The 22,158-nt window shown below is 38.4% G+C and overlaps 1 protein-coding gene across 3 annotated transcripts in view; it reads right to left on the minus strand.

Moving 5' to 3' along the window:
- Positions 1–22,158, minus strand: part of LOC120539274 (glutamate receptor ionotropic, delta-1-like) — a 1,446,518-nt gene that overhangs the window by 343,299 nt on the left and 1,081,061 nt on the right. The window contains exon 1 of one of the 3 annotated variants that reach the window (XM_039769212.1): positions 666–695. The exons of the other annotated variants lie outside the window; for them this stretch is intronic. Within the exon in view, the coding sequence (XP_039625146.1) occupies positions 666–680 (15 nt within the window). The 5' untranslated portion in view covers positions 681–695. Of the gene's footprint in view, positions 1–665; positions 696–22,158 lie in introns of those variants that run through there. 3 annotated transcript variants of the gene reach the window in all.

The following is a 22,158-nucleotide window of genomic DNA, read 5'->3' on the forward strand; positions in this document are numbered from 1 at the left end:
GTCAAAAACATACTATGCTTAGTCTGCATCAGGTAAAGAGTAGAAAGGGACAAGTTTTTTTTCACAATTATTAAAGAGCAAATTAGCATTTGAGGCAGAATGTGCTCTGTTTGCTTCTCCAGGTTTAAGGTATATGTTTTTGCTTCACTGGAAAAGCTCATTAATTCAAATGGTTTGCTTTGGTTACATGCTCCTGTGTTCGCAATCTGGATCTATAAAAGAGCATGGATGACATACAAAGGAAGAGCTGCCGAGATGTGTGTCTATCTGTGTGGATTTGCCTGTGGCTGTCATCCGCCTCACTGCTAATTCATCTTTCTGATGGTATATACTGTACTTTAGCTCCCGGTCAGCACCTCATCAGCTAAAAGGGTAAGCAGCTTGTGTTATGTCCTGTCACTATCCTCTCCTTCGGAAGAAGATAACCTCACCTCTCCAGAACATTTGTACATATAAGACAAGAGAATGACAAATGCCTCATTAAAATGTTCAACTAAAAGAAAGAACAGGAAATACAAGAGTATACCTTTTAATGAAAATCTCAAAAAATACATTCAATGTACAGATCTGTGTATGTCATAACTTAGGCTGACAAAAAAATGAAAAAATGAAAGTAGTCATTGATTCAATGAAAAAAGATGTACTGTATACAAAAGATATGTTACCTTGCCAGTCGACATCTAATTAAGGCAGCACAGCAGAAATGTCATGCATCCATCTGCTCTGTAGAATTTCCAACACATTAAAAATAAAGAATAACTGATGTTGTGCTGTAATTGCTAAAATCTAGGCTGAAGAAACGAAGAAATGATTGTCTCGTCATGTCAGCAGTTATGCAACTACACCAGACATCAGAAGTGCGTCTTATTGTTTGTATGAACTGAGTATACTGTGGTAGGGCAACAATATCCCCTTCACACAAGCAAGAATGATTTGAACAATTTTTATGAATTATTATTGATTAAGTCAAGTGGTTAGGAGATAACTAATGAATTTTATTCCCTTTAAGGAGTTAATGCAGTGTGAATTGCATTTTGTTTTTATGACATGTTTGGAGTCAGAAATGTCCCCTGTGCAGAGCTGGTGCCCTGTTCATGTTTGGCTCCATGCCACTAGGATTGGCTTTGGCCACCTGAAAAAAATTGTTTTAGGCAGTTTTGAGAATGTTGAACTTTTCTGATTAATTTGCAATCAAAAGTTTGACCTAAGATACAGCTGATGTCCTGCTAATGGTTGATTGTCCTTACACCTAAATTCATTTTTTTGTCTGCAATAGAAACAGGGGCGTTAGCAAACTCCAAACCCCAACACGAACAGACACAGAGTTCCAGGTTTAAATAAAGGGATGTGTTTATTATACAAACACAAGCAGAAAACACAAGTAATCTCTCTCCTCAATACTGAATCTCTCCTCTCACCACTGCATGCATCTTCCTTCAGTCAAGTATTGCTCTACATCCTCTCAGCTCTGGCTTGCCTGTATAAGTGAGTGTGCCCCCTTCTATTAAGAACTCAAGAGTACTCCCGGCCACTGCCCATTGGAAGTACAGTACTTCTGGGTCATACAGTAATGCCATGAATTGGGGAGCACATCTCCCTGCAGAGCCTCCTTGAGATACCCATAGACCCCAGCAGGGCTGTGCTGCCAGGTTACAACTTCTGGCATTCCCTGCTGGTTCCGAAAATAAGCAGCAAAATTTAGGGCTGCTGCCATCTAATGCCTGGGGAAATTAAACTTCCCCCAGAGAAAGTTCTTCCCTTTTCCATGAGAAAAGAAGAGGACGGGGAAGGACTTTCTCTGGGGGATGTTGGAATTAAGCCATGTATGGTCGGGACGCCTGTCCACTTATTTGAGGCTTCCCGCCCGGGTAAGAAGCCATCAGTTCTGTGTGGAATGTCTGTCCATCCATTAGGACTGCCTAGTCCAGGTGTGACCTTCTTCCCTCTCTTGGCCATGATGCCTTTACGTTCCCTAGGGGTCTCCCGTCCGGGTTCTTGGCCAGGGATACCTGTCAATCCGGTGTGCCACCTACAGTGACCCATTAATAATGTGTAGTGAAAACACATGGGAATGAGCTACTTAGGGATTTGTCACTGTGACAATTAGAAGATATTATTTGAATAGAATCAGCCTAATCTTCCTATTTTTAGGAAGGTAAGTGGGAAAAACATAACAATCCCATTAAGCAGTATGCTAAGATCTGAAACCAGGTTACTGGAGGTGGTAGGCAGCTCTGAAAACCACTATTATTACAAAGCTGTCGCAATTTCAATATCTACTCATCATTATCAAACTCATTTCATCCAGTTCTGTATGGAATACTTGAATGAATCAATTTATAAAAATAACTTTGTAATATGTGTTTATCTTTTAAATCCAAACATTAATTTCCTAAATTCTTTACTTGAATTGCAGGGTTGTGTTGAGCCAGAGCTGTTCCGAGGAGCAGCAGGGTGCAATGTTAGTTCTCTTCATAAAACAATCATACAGACACTCATATTGACTCATACTGGAAAAAATGTAGAATTAGCAGTTAGTCTAGTATCAAGTATTTGAGATTGTCCAAAAAAAGAAACATCCAATATGGGTAGAATATGCAAACACTATAAGGCAGCAGTGCCAGCTTGCTTCACCATTCCGCTATTTTACATGAAACATACATACATTTCTCAACCTTGCTTAATAAAGTACAATATACAATACAACAGGGCTACAGCCTAATCCATCAGCAGGAAATAAGCTTGGAAGGTACTTGTTTTAATTTTGCTGTGAGCAGCTGGGCCACCCAAATTTCCCTTTGGGAATCATTATAGTTGTATCTTATCTTATCTTGTCTCGCCTCATCTCATATCATCTCACCTTATCTTATCTTAGCTTATCTCATCTTATCTCATCTTATCCTGTCTTGTCTCGTCTTGTCTCATCTTATCTTATCTTATCTTACCTTATCTTGCCTTGCTTTGTCTCCTCTCGTCTCGTCTTTCCTTATTTTATCTTGTCTTAGCATGTCTCTCCTTGGCTTATCTTACCTCTGCTTTTATTTCTTTTCTCGTCTTGTCTTATCTTATTATGTATTTTCTTATTTGAGCTTATCTTAGCTTTTCTTTTCTCATTGTATCTTTCCTTATCTTATCGTGTTGTATACTGTGCACACATAAACACATTGGGGCAAATTTACATTCACAAATGAACCTAGGCCTCATAGAGGTGTTGAAGGAAAGCTGGAGTACCCGAGGTAAAAACATACAAACACAGGGAGAACCTGTAAGCTTTACATATATGTTGACAGGTGTGGGCTTCTATCCATAATACTGGATTCATGAGGCAGCATCACCAACCCACAAGCTATTGTACAACCCGAAGTAAAATATACAAAATTAAAAATAAGTATTCATTTATTTCATGTATGCATATTACTGAATATTTTATAGTGCTTTAGTGTTAACTGCTATGCCAATGTGAGTTTTATAACTCCTATATTGTTTAGGCAATCAAGTAAATCAATGAACAATATTCATTCATTCATTTTCCATTTTCTCAGCAACACTGGACTTAATGAAGGAACCAGGATAAATAAGACATCGCTTCATTGCAGGGCACACTCACCCACACTAGGGTAATGCAGAGTAGGCAGTTATCTGAACATGTTTGTCTTTGGGATGTGGGAGGAAATCTGGAGCATGCAGAAACCCACGCTGACACGAGGCCAAGAATAAAACCCATGTGTCAGAGATAACTGAATATATTACATTTGTTTCCATGGATGATATGAACAGCAATGTCTATCACCATCTAAACAAGAAAAGTTTTCATTTATGTTCCGTCATCTAAGCTGAGGACATGGGCTCTAGCAAGTATGGTGAATTGTTGATAGTGAAGATGAAACTTTTTTGCTGCCTGTGAACCACAGGATCACCATTGGATGCTGAAAGGAGTGGTTGTGCGTGTCCATGGCGGATATATGAGTGTAAGTAAAATTTACTGCATGAAGTGGCCACTTTAGTTCAAGAAGCCCTGATTTCATTATCCTTTGAGGAGTCTGCATTTCAAGAGTCTGCCTACAAATGATTTAGAACACAGTATTGTCTAGAGCCCACACTCTAAACTTTGACAGATGAAAATGACAATTTCAGGTTTCATGTGATGTCTCTGAAATAAAAAATTAAATAAATAAGCAACAGAAAACATAATTATGACACATTCAATAATTTAATTTCCCATGTCATTGTGTTTTGATTGACGTCTTGTCACATTTTACAATAAATGTATTTATTTTATTTTGTGTGAAATATTCCTCTAGATGCAGGGTACCAGAACCTTACCCTAGATGGGACCTCACCTCAGTCTCGTCACATATTCATACTCATTTTAGAGTTGTCCATTAATCTACAATGAACAATATGCTTTCATTTTGGCAGGCTTTACTCTCAGCTTTACTTGTTTTCTACTTACCAGTCAAGTTTTTAAGTAACATGCTGAACAATTTCATCTGCCCATACTTAGATAAATGTCTGCTCTGTCTCCGGTCCAGTGCACAAAATAAAACCAATCCAAATGGCTAATATGAGGGTTTAAAAACAGCACATAAAGCAACAATGGTTCAATAACACTCTTGTCATCTGAGTGATAATCTTGTCACTACAGCATTCCATAAACACAGGTTCAACAAATTATTTTATGGAAGTGAAAAGGGCTGTTTCAGAAATTGGTGAAAAAACAAACACCACAAATGAAGCAGAATATAGGCTTAGGATGGTTTTGCTTGTTTCCTAGTTCATGTAGAAAGCTGACATGCATTTCTGTAGCAGCTGAGCCCTAGAATACACAGATAAATTGGTACTCCTCATTATGGAAACAAGCCCACTTGCAAATATTCATTAAGCATATTCCAATCTGTCAAAATAGTTCTTTAATGTTCCTCTGTCTCAGCTCTTGATTGCTTTAGATATTTGGAACTAGTTTATAGGTTTAGATTTTTCTATCTACAGTTGAGGGAAAAAATAATATAATTTGTGACGACAAAATCTTTTGCAGATATGAACGTATAACATGCTTTAAAACAAGGACATGGATTTTCTATCTATCCATCCATTTAAGAAGCCCACATAATATGATTCCTAGTAGGGGGGTAGAACTTATTCTGGCAGGATCAAGTTCAAAGCAGGGACTAATCAACATTTTTGGACTTCATTAATTTACAGTTGGAATGTTAGTTCAATGTCAAAAATACTAATATATATATATATATATATATATATATATATATATATATATATATATATATATATATATATATATATGAAGTAGGATGCTGTGCTTAACCACAGCATGAGAGAATGCACTTCTCATTAGCTCCCAGCATTCTTTTCAGAAGCATGTTACACCACTGAGCAGGATTCCCTTTGCATTGAAGGACTGTGAATATATGAATAAGGAACTTTTGAACTGTTCACATATATAAAGTTTCTGTTAGAGTGGGCATCATTATCAGAGAGGAACTGATATGGGGAAAAACAGGATGGTCTCTGATAATAACATCAAAACATAAAGTATACATGTTTTCATATTATTAAAATCAGTTTGTGAAGGAGACTAATATGGCAATGATTGCAAAAAGACTGAATGATAAGGGAGGTCACACCTCTACAAAAAGCCAATGTGATGTAAAATATTCTTCTTTTACATTCACAGGATTGTAAATGGTATCTGAATATTAATAATGATTATCAGTTCACACATTATTAGCAGTTTATAACATTTCAAGTGCTTCTTAAAAATCACCCAATAAATTACTTTGCCTTGTTGTGATTCCTATTGTAGATGAGACTGTGCAATTCCACCACACGGCCCATTGGTAAACCAGTGGAATGAGCCATCTGAGACAAGAAATGTAACAGCAGAACAGACAGAGAAGCAAGTTCTGCCTCAAGGTCCATCTGCTAAAGAGAAGAGTACAGGACCGCAAATATACCATCAATATGGCCAAAAAGCCTGGAGCTAGAATAACTAGTGTTATCCAACTGTCCTACTTCAGTGGCTTTTCTTTGATTTTTAGTGGGAATAGAATGCAAATTTACTCACACATATTAAAAATTCAAATAATCTCATCATCCCAGAAGGGTCATATACCGTACCAATACCAATACATCGTTTGACAGTACATTTTTATTATTAATTGCTTTAAACTACAAACAAATAAAATATACCTAACATATATTGCTAGAGGCAATTTAGGGGAAATTTGAGAAAACACAGTAATAAATTATTCAATATAGATGTAAATATTCCTAAATCACAAAATTTCCCAGTTGTTTATTTATATGAAAAATCCTGCAATTATTCATAAATTTATTTTGCAAATCTGTGCATTCCTGTACAGAGTTAAGGGGAGAAAGACAATCGAAGGAGCACTAAATGCAAGGAAGAAAACCAAACTCCCTAAATGCTTGGCCATTTTTGGGCACACACTCTTCACACACACACTTTCACATTCACAGTTATGCTCAGTCCTACTGAGCCAGTTTAGTTGGCAGTCAGCATAACAGATTATACAGGAAAAAGATACATGGGCATGGAGAGAGCATGCAGGCAGTGGGGAAGCCAGGTTTTGAAGCTGAAATAACTGAGCTATGAGTCATTACTGGATACAACCACACCAAAATGTTTTTCACACTAAAAAATATTGAATTTAAAGGATTTGTTTCAGATAATTCATAGATTTAAGCTTTATGATAAACTACCCTCTGTTACTTTCAACTGTTATAACAAAAGCTATTACCCACTTCAGTTTACAAACTCAAAAGCATGGCATGTCATTTCATATTCATAAATATATTTTTAATTATCAGCCTGTAATATACTTCCTTTGGTCTCTTATCTCACATGCTACGGAGTTTGTGTGCCATAATCATCTTTTGAGTCCTGTTATCTGGTAGTTACTGTAAGTATTCCTGTTATGGTTACCCACTGCAAGTTGGTCTAACTATAGTGGGCAGAAAAAAAACTGTAACTAACTCTCATGTATGTTCTAATTAAATCAAAGAGAAATTTGCAAAGAAAAGGGATACCAAATCTTAATACATCAGCCAGGTATGGGAGATGTGTTGAATGATGAGTGACTTTTCATTAACTTTTTTTTTTATTTCATCTTGCAATGCATGTTGAACTACTGTGTTTGTATGAAAATGTTCTATAATAATAAATGTTGTTATTATAAATTAACATATTTTTCAAAAATACTAAGTGAATTTCCAAAGCCATTCATGCTCATAACAGGCTGGAGACTATCCCAATAACATTGAATATAAGGCATTAACCAGTCCTAAAAGTTATGCCATGCTATGGTACCCCATACTTCTATATATCTATAATATCTATAATCTATATACACACGTCCTTGGCATGTATTTAGAAACTAGATAAAATTTCCATCAGTACAGCAAGAATGTGCAGACTCCTTACGGATAGCGATCAGCATAACAATGAAATCCACACCCTTGGATTTAAGAGGCAGTACCACTGCACCACTGTGCTACTTGTCATACAAATCTGACACTGGCTATGTTTGAAATAGACAGTATTTTTGTCTTTTTTGTGGTAGGTTATCTTTTCCATTTTCCATTCCATTTTGCATTAGTATACAGTATCACAGATACATTAAGCTTGATAATAGATTACTTACTCGAAAACCTGGCAGTTTCTGTTGTTGCTTAAGCCACTCTTCTACACTTATGCATAACAGAAGCAAAACACTATTGCTCTTTTTATTACACTATTAGTTTTTGTATTTCTGTTGTTATCCTTACAATGACACCTATGGTCTCTTGTACTGGTGCGCTATTCACTGGAAAAAACTCCCCCACTCCTTTTTCCCCATCTCTTAGCCTCTACCATTTTACTCTCTTTCTCTGTCATGCATTCCTACCCTGAACATTTCCTCTTCATTTATTTTGCCATCTTTGTTTTTCTTCAATGCTTGTCCTATTACTCTTGCTGCCTCTTTCTCCATCTTCATCACTTTCTGTATTGCTTCGTCTACCTGCTTTTCTGTTTCTATTTCCTCTCTTTCTGATCCCTAATAACAATGTCTGCAGCAGAGGTACCAGTCCTAGAATTGTTGATTGTAAAAAGCAGCACTGCACCCTGACGATACTCCCCTCTTTGAATCCATCAGGTGAATAATAAATTACTTATCCCTACACCTTCTAACCAGGGTGCAGACATGTTATTCTGTGAATTGAAAGATGTCTTTCCTATCAAGCAAGATTTTCCCACTGACTAGGTTGAGGTCTGAATATTTAATTAGGTGATTTATAACAACAGACAAGCATCCAGCTCTTTGGCTCCATTAAGGTGGTGAAAAACACGACAATCAAAGGAGAATGATTGGCAGACTGGAGTGGATAGAAACAGCAAATTGCAAAATACTACTTTGCTTTTAATGTACCATGTTGAAAAGAGAAAAAGTGATCCTCAATGGGTTTTTTTTTTATGGAGTGCAATAGATGCTAAAAGTTACAATGTATTTGTCTCAGATGAATGTAAGCAGGCAGGCATTTTTGGGAACTGAAATGTTGCTAGCAAGTGTTATGGAAAGCTGGAGTCTAAAGACACCACATAATGAAAAAATTCAACTTTCACTTTAACCAAGTGAAAAAATTATTACAATAAATGTATTGTGTGCACCAATACAAATCATCCAAGTGCAATTAATCTGTAAAGCAAGTTATAGAAAAGTTGGTTTAGCTTATTGGGTTGCTGAGTTACTTTTGAAAACGACCAACATTATTAACCATAGGGTTTACACAGGGACACAATGGTTAGCAAGCTTTATATATCAATTAAATTAATTTCTGACATTATACCTAATACAATTTTGCAAAGTGGATAGAAACTGTATTGGGAAAAATGGTTTGTGGAGTATGAGAGACGTGTATTTGATCCAGGGTTTTGTTTTGTATTGTGCTCACGTAGGCTCCTACTTCAGAGCTGTAGAAAAGCAAAGTTGGAAAAAAAAAATACAAATAAATGGCATATACCAAGAAATAGAATTGCATTTATTATAAAAGAAAAATCAGTACAGCTTTTGTAAATCTATATATCTTAAAGCAATTACATATGTGTAACAGAGAAATGCTTCCATTATGGCTTTGTTTTTCTTTTTTCCCCCAGATACTGATCAATTCTGACCAGTTCAGAGAGATGTCATTAATTTATACATCATCCTGTATTTATTTCCAGGGCAAATACAATCAATCTTCAAGGTCTAGATTATGCCCCACATTAGTGATACCTGGGTTCGATAGTGTGGTATAGCGGGTCCATACCTCAGATGAAAAAGGTCAGTTTTTAAATAGATAATCGACATACTCGTTGCTTAAAACGGGGTGTGGTAGGGTGGCCTGAGTGGTTCCTGGATGCTATGTGAGGTGGGCGTTTCCTTGCTTATGTGCACAGGTGAGGAATCATCTGCATCTGTAATTGAAGCCGGGAGCTGCTAATTGCCACACCTAAGCCACGTCCCCATTATATATAGTAGGAGCATGGGTGCGGAGGGGGAAAGGAAAAGAAAAAGTGAACAGAGTTAAAGGGAGAAGAAGGCGTCAGAAAGCAGAAAGCCAGTGTGTGAGCGAGCAAAGGCAGCTAAGCAGTGAGCCCTAGTGGGGTGTTTGGCCAGCACCCTGGACAGTCTGTAGTGGTCGCTCCAGCTGACTGTTAGTGAGGAGTAGGAATGACTGGAAGGAGGATGGCTCCCTGTGGAAGACAGCGGGAGTCGGGAGGCTTGGAAGGTGGATGCTCCAGCGTGAGTGCCCTGGTCGCTGGGGAACCCAAGTCATGGTCTGGGGATAGCAGAACAAAGGCAGGGATCGGGAAGCCACCAGACCAGAAGGCAGAGAAGGTCAGCTGCAGGTAGAGTGACTTCCCTGGTGCATAGCCTGGATGGGAGAAGCAGGGGAGTTGCCAGTAGAAGAACACACCCAGCTTTGTTTTTAAAATGACTGCTTCCAGCCAGATATATTTTAACCTTGTTTTTATTGGAATTATTTTAACCTCCACTTTTTCACTTGTTTTTAAAGGGTTATTTTTTTAATGCACAGTACTATTTATTTGGACACTGTATTGATTTAGTTGTTTTTAATAAAAGCAGTTTGCACCATCCCCTTGCTTCGTGATGTCCTAACTGGCTGGCTCATCCGGTGACATTAACGACGGCATCGGGTTCAAAAGCTCCCAAAACGGAGATGAGCGCATGGAGCAGAACCCACATCGTCACAGTAAGAACCTTTACCGACATCAATCACTCACAAAAAGTGACCTTCTCAATAACAATCTGTATCATTAGCTCAGACAACATGTTTGATTACACACAAAGACACAAATTTAGGATTGGCTTTAGGTATCCTCAGCACCTTTACAACATTCAACACTTCTCCACATAAACAATTTAAAATTAGATAAATATAATAGTGTTCTATTGCTGAGAGAAAAGAAAACATTTAATGACAAGATCAGTAGAAAAAGGTGTAGTAAGATCCATTCCAAGTTTGTATAAAAAAGACTAAAATGATTCTTCACCAAACCCAATGTGCAATCCATAAAGTTTTAAATGTCAAAGCTAAGGATAAAAAAAGCCAAAAAGACACTAATAAAGAACTTACACGGTAAAGTTCTATTCAATCCAAAATCAAACGATTTGGGTCAAGATGCAATGCCCTTACAAACCGTCACATCAATGATATCAAAGGTCATGCAACCCAAGTGGATCATGTGAAGGACTGACAAAATGGTGTGGCATAACAAGAAAAATAATTTTCAGCCTTTAAATAGTAACACAAATATTAATTCCTTAAGGTAAAAAACACCAAAAAGGACACCATCATTTTCCAGAAATTCCACAACAAATAAAATTAAATAATAACAATAATCATAACAGTGACTCCTGTGACACGAGATACAGGCTTTAGACTCCCACTTCCTCATAAATTCTAAAATTCTAGCAGTATTGATGGCAATCTCTGGTCAAGCCTACACATTACGATGGTGGAATAGGCTTTCACTTTTTATACAGCAATAATTCTAAACTTTAGGGATAATGTTAAAGTAAATGTGAAAAATCAATGTATTCATTAAACCATCTGCTTAGCAGACTAGTTTAAATCATGAGGATGCTGATTAACTTAACAGCCAGTGCTGTTGTAAGTACTTTATGCAGAGGGTAAACAGGGAGGAAGACAAGACAGTTTCTGGAGAAGCTCCAGTATTACACACCACCATTTCTGACACACAGTCCCTCAGCCTGACTAACTGCTGTCTATTGGTCAAGTAGTCCATGATCCAAATGATTGTTGTGGCATCAAGATGTAGAGAATTGAGCTCTTCTCCCAGATGATGAAGCAGAATGGTGTTAAAGGCACTGGAAAAATCAAAGCACATTATTCTGAGAGTGGTGCAGGCTTGGTCCAAATAGGAGTAGTCTCTGTGGAGCATGTAGAACAGAGCATCCTCTACATTTATATGTGCCTACCGTGTTTCCCCGAAAATAAGACAGGGTCTTATATTAATTTTTGCTCCAAAAGATGCACTAGGGCTTATTTTCAGGGGATATCATATTTATTCATGTACAATATACATTTATTCAAATACAGTCATGTTATCTTCTTCTGGAATATCATCATAACTCTCCACATTCAAACCCTGAATTTCAGCCTGAATTTCTTTCTACGCTTTTAGGATCCTCCAGGATCGATGTGCGTTCTTCGATGTTTGATGAATGGTTCGATGTGGTGAAGCAAAATGCCAAAATACAAATGCATTCGTGGTGCTTTGATATTCAAGCGTTGCATATTCCCCAAAGTAATGACACAATATATTTTAAAAGTCTCACATACAATCTTCTGTGCCATCTTTTTTTTTTTCTTTTGTACCTTTACAATACCATCAAAATGAATGGCGGTGTATTTGAGCCACACACAGAACACATTCAATTTATAATATTTCAGCTCTCTGCACATTTAGAGTTCTTAGATTTATACTTGGTATCACTTTCATGATGAAATGCATTAAAATATGTATGTTACATTTTAAAAATAAATCGTTAACTTTGTTTAAATACTGCTAATAGTTACACATATGGAGTGGCACGTTGGCAGAGCAGTAGCGCTGCTGTCTCGCAGTAGGAAGTCAAGTCCCTTGTGATCCCTGCCTAGAATTTGCATGTTTTCCTGGTGAGTTTCCACAGTGTGCTCAGTTTTCCCTCCAAAGACATTAAGGTTTGGGGATTACAATGACGCCAGTGTATGTGTGTGCTTATGTTCACCTTGCGATGAGCTGTTAGCCCGTCCAGAGATTTTGTTTCTGTCTTGCGCAGATACTGCAGGAATGGGCGCATCCCCGGACTGATGGATGTAATCATTAAACATCCTTTTCAGAGATATTGTTGCAAAGTGTCCTCGGAATTTAAGGAATGTTTCGGTCACACGTGTTGCATCGCGTGAATTATAAACCTGGCCTTAGGCGCCTTACTTTTCAGCTTGACTAGGGCTTATTTTTGGGGTAGGTCTTATTTTCGGGGAAACACAGTAGTAGGCAAACTACAGAGTATTAATATATTCAAGACATACCTAAGGGAATTTTAACCAGGATAAAGAATGTCTCACGGATGAGGAAGCAGGCAAGATTATCTATCTGACTTTTAAAGACTATCAAACAAACTGTTCACCGTGTTAAAAAAAAAGATTCTTCTGCCTTGCCAAGAACACACGCCTTTTCCTACAATCAGTGTCCTTAGCTCTTCATTGGCAACTTTTAAAAGTACATGAACTTACTTGTTAGCTAATCAAACACGTGTAAAAAACTAAAAGGTCTCCTCTTAGTTCTTTATTCTTTTTTATCAAATTTGTACCATTTGTTTCTATCCTGATTGTCTTGTCCCGTCTTTGTTGTGGCAACTTCCTGCTTCTGTGTCTAATTTCTTGCTAAAGTATCCTCATTTTTGCCCCTCTCGTTACATTTTCCAAAATATCCGTTTTTCTCTTGACCTTCTACCCACCAGGTTTCTCAATCCTCATTATAATGCTATTACACATTTTTTATTATTTTTTGAGGTCAAGTTTTTATTTAAGTTTTAAAAGAAAACATGCAGTATTCACAGAAATAAATATTTAGAAATAAAGTTCAAAATTGTCAAGCCACCCACCCTTATGGCAACCCTGAACAACTAAAATGGAAAATATATAAAATAACATTGCCTGGTCAAACCAAAAAAAAAGCAGAAAGACCCAAACAGCAACAGAATTAAGTAGGGGAATGCAGGAAGTATCATAGGACATTTGTCCCTAAATTAACTGTACCATACAATGCCATTTTGCTAAGTTAGGGCTGCAGGGCCCACTAATCCTTGCTACAGACAGTTTGAGAGAAGTAAAATTGAAAAGTGATGCCTTCCAGAGATGAAAAGGAGGATCTGCTGATTTTCACCAAGAGGCTAGAACCAATTTGGTAGCAATTGTGCTCAGGGAGAAAATTGGGGAGATGAGAAAGCGACAAGTGTGGTCCAAAAGAGGGTACACCTGAGAATAATAATGATGATAGCGATGGCAGATGAAACAAAATTGGAACGATAAGGCCAAAATGCAGAAACAGTGAGACATTTCCAGAACATATGTAAAAAATAGTGCCAAGGACATTTGCCTGAATGAAATGGCAGTTTAGATACAAAGCCTGACCCGAGACGATGAACAAACTTCAATTGAAAGTTCTGCTGTTTTGGGTTCCTGGAAGCGACACAAATGTTCCTGAAAATCGGTTGCAAGGCAGACACAAATTGAATGGGTAAGGAACTGTAAGATGTCATGTGCAAAAGTGCATACATTGCTGACACTGACTTCAAAGTGGGGGGTAGTGACTTTTATTAATGGAGAGGATAGGAAGTGAGTTGAGAGGATAAAGAAACATTAACATTAAATCCAATAAAGCTAAATGGAAGACAGAAGAAAAAGGTGCAGGTAGGAATAGAGATTTGAATGTATGGAGCCCTAGATCATCAACAATATCCTCAAGAGTCATTAAACATTGAGATGCCCAAGGAGGTAAGGAGGTGAGTAAGGCTAGATTACAAAAAATTTTGGGTGAGAGTTCGATTAGGGATAGAAAACTAATAGTTGGCCAACTTTACATCAAATATTCAAAGCATATAAGATTCAAAGACACAGGGGCACAGAATTTCAATTTAATTGAAAGGAAGAGATAAAGGAGGCCAAAGGTCTACAATACAAAATGTAGTAGTAAACCATGAAGGCGGTTCTTGGGGGTTAAGCCATCTCCAAATTAGGCATGGAGATATAATGTCAATAGTATAGCTCTAAGTCTGGCATAGACATCACTCCATTCAATCTGTCACATACTGTAACAGGGTAGAGTGCGTAATTACAGGCTTTTTGTAGTTTCCGAGAAACCTTGATATTAACAAACTTCTATTAGTTCAATATTTAATGGGAAGGGATTAGGGAAGCATAGCACTTATAAAGTTAATTTGATAAAACTGTGTTCATTTTTATAATGACTATTCTGGAGTGGAATGTCAGGGGACAAGGGTTCCAGGAGTACAGGGATTCCTTAATGCTTTTAAAAGTATTACTCAATTCATAGAACATTAAATCTGTTCCTTCATGTTAGCTTGGTTGCATTTGAGGTAGTAGAAATTACAATATATTAAAAAGTTCAACCCTGGACTCTTTAATTTTGATGAATATTTTTCTTAGTTTTCGTCATGTGGTGGGTGCAGCAACGCACTGTCTTAGGCTCCAGTTTTTCTTCATTGTTTACATTATACATATCCAAACACCGTGTGTCAATCTTTTCAGTTTGGATTTTAGCCTCACTACATCACTGAGCCAGCTGTTGTTTGTAATGTGAATAGCTTTTCATACTTGTCTTTGACATTTTTGAGCTCACTGACCTTGACATTACTTACTACATAACCCTACTGAGATAAAACCATTTCAGGTGGCTACCTGTTGAAGCTCATCGAGAGAATGCCAAGAGTGTGCAAAGCAGTAATCAGAGCAAAGGGTGGCTATTTTGAAGAAACTAGAATATAAAACATGTTTTCAGTTATTTCACCTTTTTTTGTTAAGTACATAACTCCACATGTGTTCATTCATAGTTTTGATGCCTTCAGTGAGAATCTACCAATGTAAATGGTCATGAAAATAAAGAAAACACATTGAATGAGGAGGTGTGTCCAAACTTTAGGCCTGTACTGTATATATATATATACATATATATAAATATGTATGTATGGTATATATATATATTGTGACAAGTGAGTTTCTGTCTTGCACCCCAAAACACGAGGCTGGGTCTCAGTAGCTTAGCAAAACCAGCTTTATTCAGCTTTGAAACAGGAAAAGCACGGTTATTTATTGTAGTGGGATCTACCACTCCCCTATACACAGATACAGCAATCAGGCAGGGCCGTGACCAGGTTAATGGCCAAGTAACACTGTTCCCTGCATTTACAATATTCCTTGCATTACCCATTGATGGCGGTTGATCATAGCGCAACCGTGATCTTTTAGGACTTGTTTTTGTGGTGAGCTGCTACAGTGCTGGGAGCTTGCAGTATATACCTGTATATATATATACTAGCAAAATACCGCTTCGCAGCGGAGAAATAGTGTGTTAAAGAAGTTATGAAAAAGAAAAGGAAACATTTTAAAAATAACGTAACATAATTATCAATGTAATTGTTTTGTCACTGTTGAGTCATCAAGGATTTGATTATCATTATTTCTTTAAATCAGGTTCGTATTTGGAGGACGTGTTGTGTTCAAGTTACATTCCGTGTTTGTCAACCGTTGTAAAGATAACAGGTTTCATTCATCAAAGTGTTCACTACCCAAATCACTACTCGTGAAACTAAGATGTTTAACAGGCATTCCCGGTATTTACTTGTGGATTTGCCTGCGAATATTTAGCAGCAGCGTGTCTATGAACTTGTGGATTTGCCTGCGAGTATTTAGCGGCAGTGTCTCTATTAAGTTGTGGATTTGCCTGCGAGTATTTGGCAGCAGCGTCACAAAGTTGTTTCCGTCTAGCTGCATCAGAAAATGTAACACGACATCTGACACGCCTCCTTTTTACTGTTTTCTCACAGCTTGGATTGCTGCTGTCATAATCGGTGTTTCAATTACCTTAGTATTTGCAGGACTTGTGTTGAAGTGACATTTGGCATCTGTCAAGCATTGTAAGCATACAGCTGGCTTCATCGATAACTTCGCATCCAGCTTTTGAGAGTTGAAACATTCATAAACATCAAAGTGTCCACTACTCAAATCGTCACCTGTGAATCTAAGATGTTTAAGAGGCATTGTCGGTTCTCCAAAGGTGTAAAATATTTGGCCATTTCGGTACACTTTAAAGCGACAACCGAACAATTCAGCGGCAGCCATCAACTCACATGCAGAAGCATAGGTGAAGGGCTTAAGCATTTCACTCTTATAGTGCCCCTGTATAGTATAATTATCTCCTGTACCGTCATCAGTCCACACCTTGAACCTGTCCCAGTCATTCAATACATAAGACACAATGTTCCTCCGGATATCAAGAGTGAGCCTGATATGGCCGTGCAATATGTAACAAAGAGAATGGAAAAGGTAGGTGGCATCTCTGGGCATAGAAACCACTCGGTAAGTGACAGTTCTTTGATCGATAGTGATCACCTCAATAGACATGTTAATGGGGGTACTGTTGGAACGGTAAAAGAAATGGGTACCTCAACAATGTCTAAAATACCTACACAATAACTATACGCATAATAAATGAACAATAAATCAGTGGAGAAGCCGTGGATTAAATAAAAAGGCTACAGTAATCAGCACAATATAACAGCGTAGAAGCCGTGAATTAATAAAAAAGGCTGCAGTTATCAGCAGGGAGACATGAATACTGTTGCGAAGCAAGGAAGGGAATGAAGAGATCTGAGCGACGGACGGCCTTATATGGGCAGGCAGCCAATTAAGTGGGAGGCGTGGGGATGGGGGGGCGCAATATAGGGAGGCAGCCAACTATGTGGGAGGCGTGGGGATGGGGGACACAACTCCGCCTCACATGGTGACCGAGCTGCAGGCTATGGACTTATATATGTATGTAAGTAGGATTCAGTTAGGGTTGGGAACCCGCGTACCAAATTTCTTCATCCACCTCTCTTCTTACCCATCACTCTGCAACAGGGTAAATCTGTTCATATTGTTCCAGAGTCCAGTCTTCATGATCCTAGCAAACTGAACCCGTTTTACCAATTAACCTCACGATAAGTAGTTTTCATTGGGGTACGCAGCTGTTTAGTCTTAGCACCTTGAGTTCTCTTCACATTGTGTGTGTGTGAAAATGCTCTTACTTTCATTATTAAACATAGCCAAAAGTTCTACTGTTGATTTTTTACAATTTGATTTTACAAAGTGATCACAATTACTTAAGATTTTTTACTCACCACATTTCTACCTTGAAGATGATGGTTTACCACTATCCTTCCAAGTTTTAATAATGTTTTGGACAGTTCTTAACCCAATTTTAGTTTCAGCAATCTCCTTGGTTGTTTTCTTTGCTTAAATCAGGCTAATAATTTGACCCTTCTGAAACAGCGTAACATCTTTTCCATGACCACAAGATATGTCTTCCAACATGGTTGTTTAAGAAATGTTGCCAAATGAAACATATTAATCACTGTAGTACTTATCCAATGGAAGGCTCTTACCGATTTGCTTTGTTAAATCCAGGAGGTGACTTTTTATCAAGGCAGTGTGTATATAGCACTCACTGACTTTTGGAGGGCATCTCAGAATCCCAAACCTCAGCCACAAGTGCACAAACACCACTCCAGGTTCAAAAGACCCTATATTCACAATACAGGTTCTTTTTCATGATAAATATGATTCTATCTCAAATCTTTACAGCAGGCTCCCCGCTCCAATTCCCAGAATGAGGATGAGGCGGCTCCTTTTATGCTGGACACAAGAGTACCACCAGCAAGCACTTACAGGCCAGCACGAATCTCTATAAAATGGATAAGTCCGCTCCCAGCTGTGCTCTGTGCATACACCCAGGGAACCCAACAGAGCTGTCTAAACTACAAGTTCTATGCAACCCTGCCATCGTCTAAACTGGAGCCATGCCTGAGGAGCACTGCCACTCATTATACTGGTGGATGAACTGTTCTTAGTAGGCCGTCTACCCCAGTCCATCTACTATATACTCTTCCAGCTGGGAAAGGGAATAGGATTCATCCCGGCAGGGAGCGCATCAATATGCAGCATCTGTCCATAATGGCCTCCCTGGCATGGTAAAGGACCAATCTTCATTGCAGTTGGGATACCAGCTAAGCCCATACACTATCCACAATATTAGTTTTATAATTTGCAAATTTAGAAGATATGGATACAATATGCTCTTGAGGTTCTTATTTTAACCTGCATAATATTGAGGCTTGAAAATTTATATGAAGAATATAATTATTTATATATTTAAGGGTTTTTGACATTTTTAGATTTGAGAATGGATGAATGCACAAAAACTTGTATAAGCAAACTTGGTAATATTATGTCTTTGTCATACTTAACACATTCATTCATTTATTTATTCATTTGTGTGAGGTTTTTTAAATGTAACCAGTGAGACAGACATCCAGGGCCCTTTCCCAACCGGGACACTTCCTTAATGGAAGGACCAGGGGAGTAGATATGCCTCCCTGGAACACTAGATGGCAGCCCCCTAGGTTGCAGCAGTGCATCAGACTCCCACAGGGCTCCTTGGGAGTTGGAGTTTAGCACATCCCTGCTGGGTTCCATGGGGGCCTGTGACAATGCATGTTCGCTCCACACTCCCATTCAGCTTCTGGGAGCCCTTGAACCCGACACCATTGGTAATGTCACCGATGAGCTGTACAGTGAGGCACAAACAATGAAGTAAGGCGATGGTGCAAAATTGCCAAGTGCTTTTATTTAAAATCCAGCAAACAAAAACAAAGTGTTCAAATAAATAAGTGCAGCGCATCACTAAAAGTCTTTATTAAATAAATAATCCATTAAAAACGTGTGAAAGGGGGGAGGTTAAAACTCAATAGAAAAAAAAAATCCTTTAAAAACGAGGTTAAAACAATGGCATGAAGCAGTCTCTTTAAAATAAAGCCTGGTACATTCTTTAACTGGTGACTCCCCTGCTTTTCCCATTCAGACTATGCACCAGGGGAGCCACCCTACCTGCAGCTGTCCTTCCTTCTGATCTGGAGGCTTCCTGATCCCTGGCTTCGGTTCAGCACTCTCCAGACCGAGACTTGGTTTCCCCCAATGGCCAGGACACTCACGCTGGGGAATCCACCTTCCAAGCCACCCGACTCCCGCTGCCATCTCGGGGAGCCGCGCAGCCCTACTTTGTCACACTTCCTTCACACCTGGGAGTACTTCCAGATAACACTGATGGGCCAACTGAAGTGCTCAGAAGTACAGCACCTCACTTCATTCAAGGAACCAGAGTCGGGAGGAAGAGGACAAAGCTTGCTGGGAGGAGTGGAGGTAGACAATAGACAGAGAGAGAGAAAAGAAGAGAGAAAGAAGAAGAAAAGAAAGTTCTGTGTGTATTGGTGAATCTGTACTGTGCTGAGCATTGGAGAGAAACTTGGGAAATGCTTCCCACATCAAAATACAACCTGTGTGAGTTGCTGCACTTGAGCCTGATGTCTGTTTGAGTCACATTTGGAGAGCTGGTGCAGCCCCTGATGGTCACAGCAGCTATGCTTTGTGTACCAAGGATCAGAGTTTGACAAAGATATTTAGCTCAAGTGAATCATCATTTGCTATACAAATCAATGACATTTAAAACTCCATTCCTGGTCCTTTTCTGCACACATTTATGAACCAGAGAAAACTTTCGACTATCGCAAATACTTTACAAAACACCCTGTTTAGAAATGCTGTTATTTTTCATTCAAAGCTGGTATCTCCTATAGAGTTTTGTACAGTAGTTTTTTATGTCCTCCACTAACTACAATTTAAAAACAGATTTCTATGCATGATTTCTTTGGCCTCTGAAATGTGTTGGGGACTCCATCTGTTGTTCTTGTTCCCAGATTCTCGCTGGTGATCAAGGCAATTTAGTTGCCCTGTGATTAAAAAAAAAAAAAAACTCAGACAAGTGGCGCTATGCTACGCCAGAGTGCTGGCACAATAACATGCCAGTCATTTCAAACGGGTCCATCTGTAAAATAATGTCATTAACCAGAACAGCTTTGTTTAAGAGGATATTTAGTAAAGTGTATTTTAAAATTATTTCATATATAGATCTTGACTTGTAACATTTTGATAGGAAACAATCAAACTAATTGCAATCAGCTCCAGATGGAGGATAACCAATATTGTTATAATCCTGACATTTAGTCAAGTCAGATGTGGGCAAAATCTTTAAAAGGGAATAGTATCAGCTAGCTTGGCACATAATGCAAAGCTTTGAATAATGTTCTACCAAGTATGATATATGACAGTATCAATGAACTCTAGGACAATGGCTTTCAAACTACAGGCTGCCAAGGAATTCTTGGGAGGCATCAGCCGTCCTAATGAGGTTCATGTTCAATTCCAATTTAAAAGGTTGTCTTGCAATTGTATCACATAGTTTTTAAATAAAAAACCCAAAATGTTATTTGACTGGTTGATAAACGTAGTCCTTTATCAATGTATTTATAGCCTAGAAGTGGTTCTTAACCAGAGTTGTACGTGAGCAGTTGCTAGGTGGTACACAATGGTATGCAAACAAAAAAAAAAAAAAACATGGGAAGAAAGGTGGGCTTTAAAAGGGCTGTTGATTACACAGTGGCTGAGCCCAAGTCCCCAAGCTCAGCTGTGCTTCAAATCCACCACTGCAACTCATAGTCCTCCTGCTGTGAGTCTCCACTGCTGTCTCTCCAAATTGGCTTTGTTTTCTGTGTTCACCAGCCATACTAGTTTGAAATCCCCCAATGTTCACATGAAGTCTGAGTTAACAGCTTCCTCTCACTACTTCCCTCCTTAAATTGATACATGCGAAGTCTGAGGCTCCCTGGGAGTCACACTCCAAGGCCATGGATTTTTACTAAAGAGACCATCTTAACAAATAAGTGCCTCTTTCTCAGCCCCTACCTCTCTATGAATGAGCATACTGCACAGCGTGTCCGTTTCTCTCTCTCTTTCAGGTCTGGTCTCCTAAAGTTACAGTATTATTTTTTTTTGTTTGTTTTGGTAAACTTATTTGGCCTACCATCACTTTTAGAACAGTTTTAAAAATTTGCAGCAAGAGAATATACATTCAGGAACAAAAATGACAGTTAACTTATATGGGAATAAACTTTGGTGTGTTGTTTTAGATTTTAAATTCTGCATTTTTTATATAAAGGTTGGGAGTATATCTTCATAGTGATCAAGAATGTATTAGAAAAATTTTGAATCTCATAAAAAGTGTTTTTTGCCATGCATGCACTGCTGCTGGCTACAGAACCAGTCAACACTAGAGGGAAGAGGAACTTGACCCTTCATAAGCTATAGCATAGACTAAAGCTGCAAAAAAGACAAAGGACACTTTTTGCCCTAGCCCAGAAGTACAGGTAGAAAAACAGTGCTTGGAGAACAAAGGTTGTGCCTAGTTTGGATGGGTGCAGAGATATATGTGTGGCAAACAGTGTGGTGTAGTGGTTAAGGCTTTGGACCTAGAACCTCAAAGTCTGGGGTTTTGAGTTCAAATCCTGGTATTTAGTCACTTCACCAGTACTCCAGTTGTAAAAACAAAACATATGTAATCAATTGTACCTCAAATGTTTTAAGTCGCCTTGGATAAAGGCAACAGTCAAATAATAAGTAATATATGCCAGAGCATGGGAATGAAGTTGGCCCTTAAACTACAATAAACCATTGCTCCATAATGACAGTAAGGAAGAGCAAGGGTGGCTTAAATATGAGGCCATGCCAGCAGTTGCTCGTCTCTCTGCCCTGTCAATATTCATCCACAGACCATGCTAGATCAAAGACCTATCAGCTCACCTAGACACCTAGCACTGCTCTAAGATGTACTGTTATGATCACCTTCATTAACTCTCTTTCTGTTTTTGGGACATTAGGAATCTTAGATTAAAAATG

The sequence above is a fragment of the Polypterus senegalus genome, chromosome 1, assembly GCF_016835505.1.
Source record: "Polypterus senegalus isolate Bchr_013 chromosome 1, ASM1683550v1, whole genome shotgun sequence".
Classification (NCBI taxonomy): domain Eukaryota; kingdom Metazoa; phylum Chordata; class Cladistia; order Polypteriformes; family Polypteridae; genus Polypterus; species Polypterus senegalus.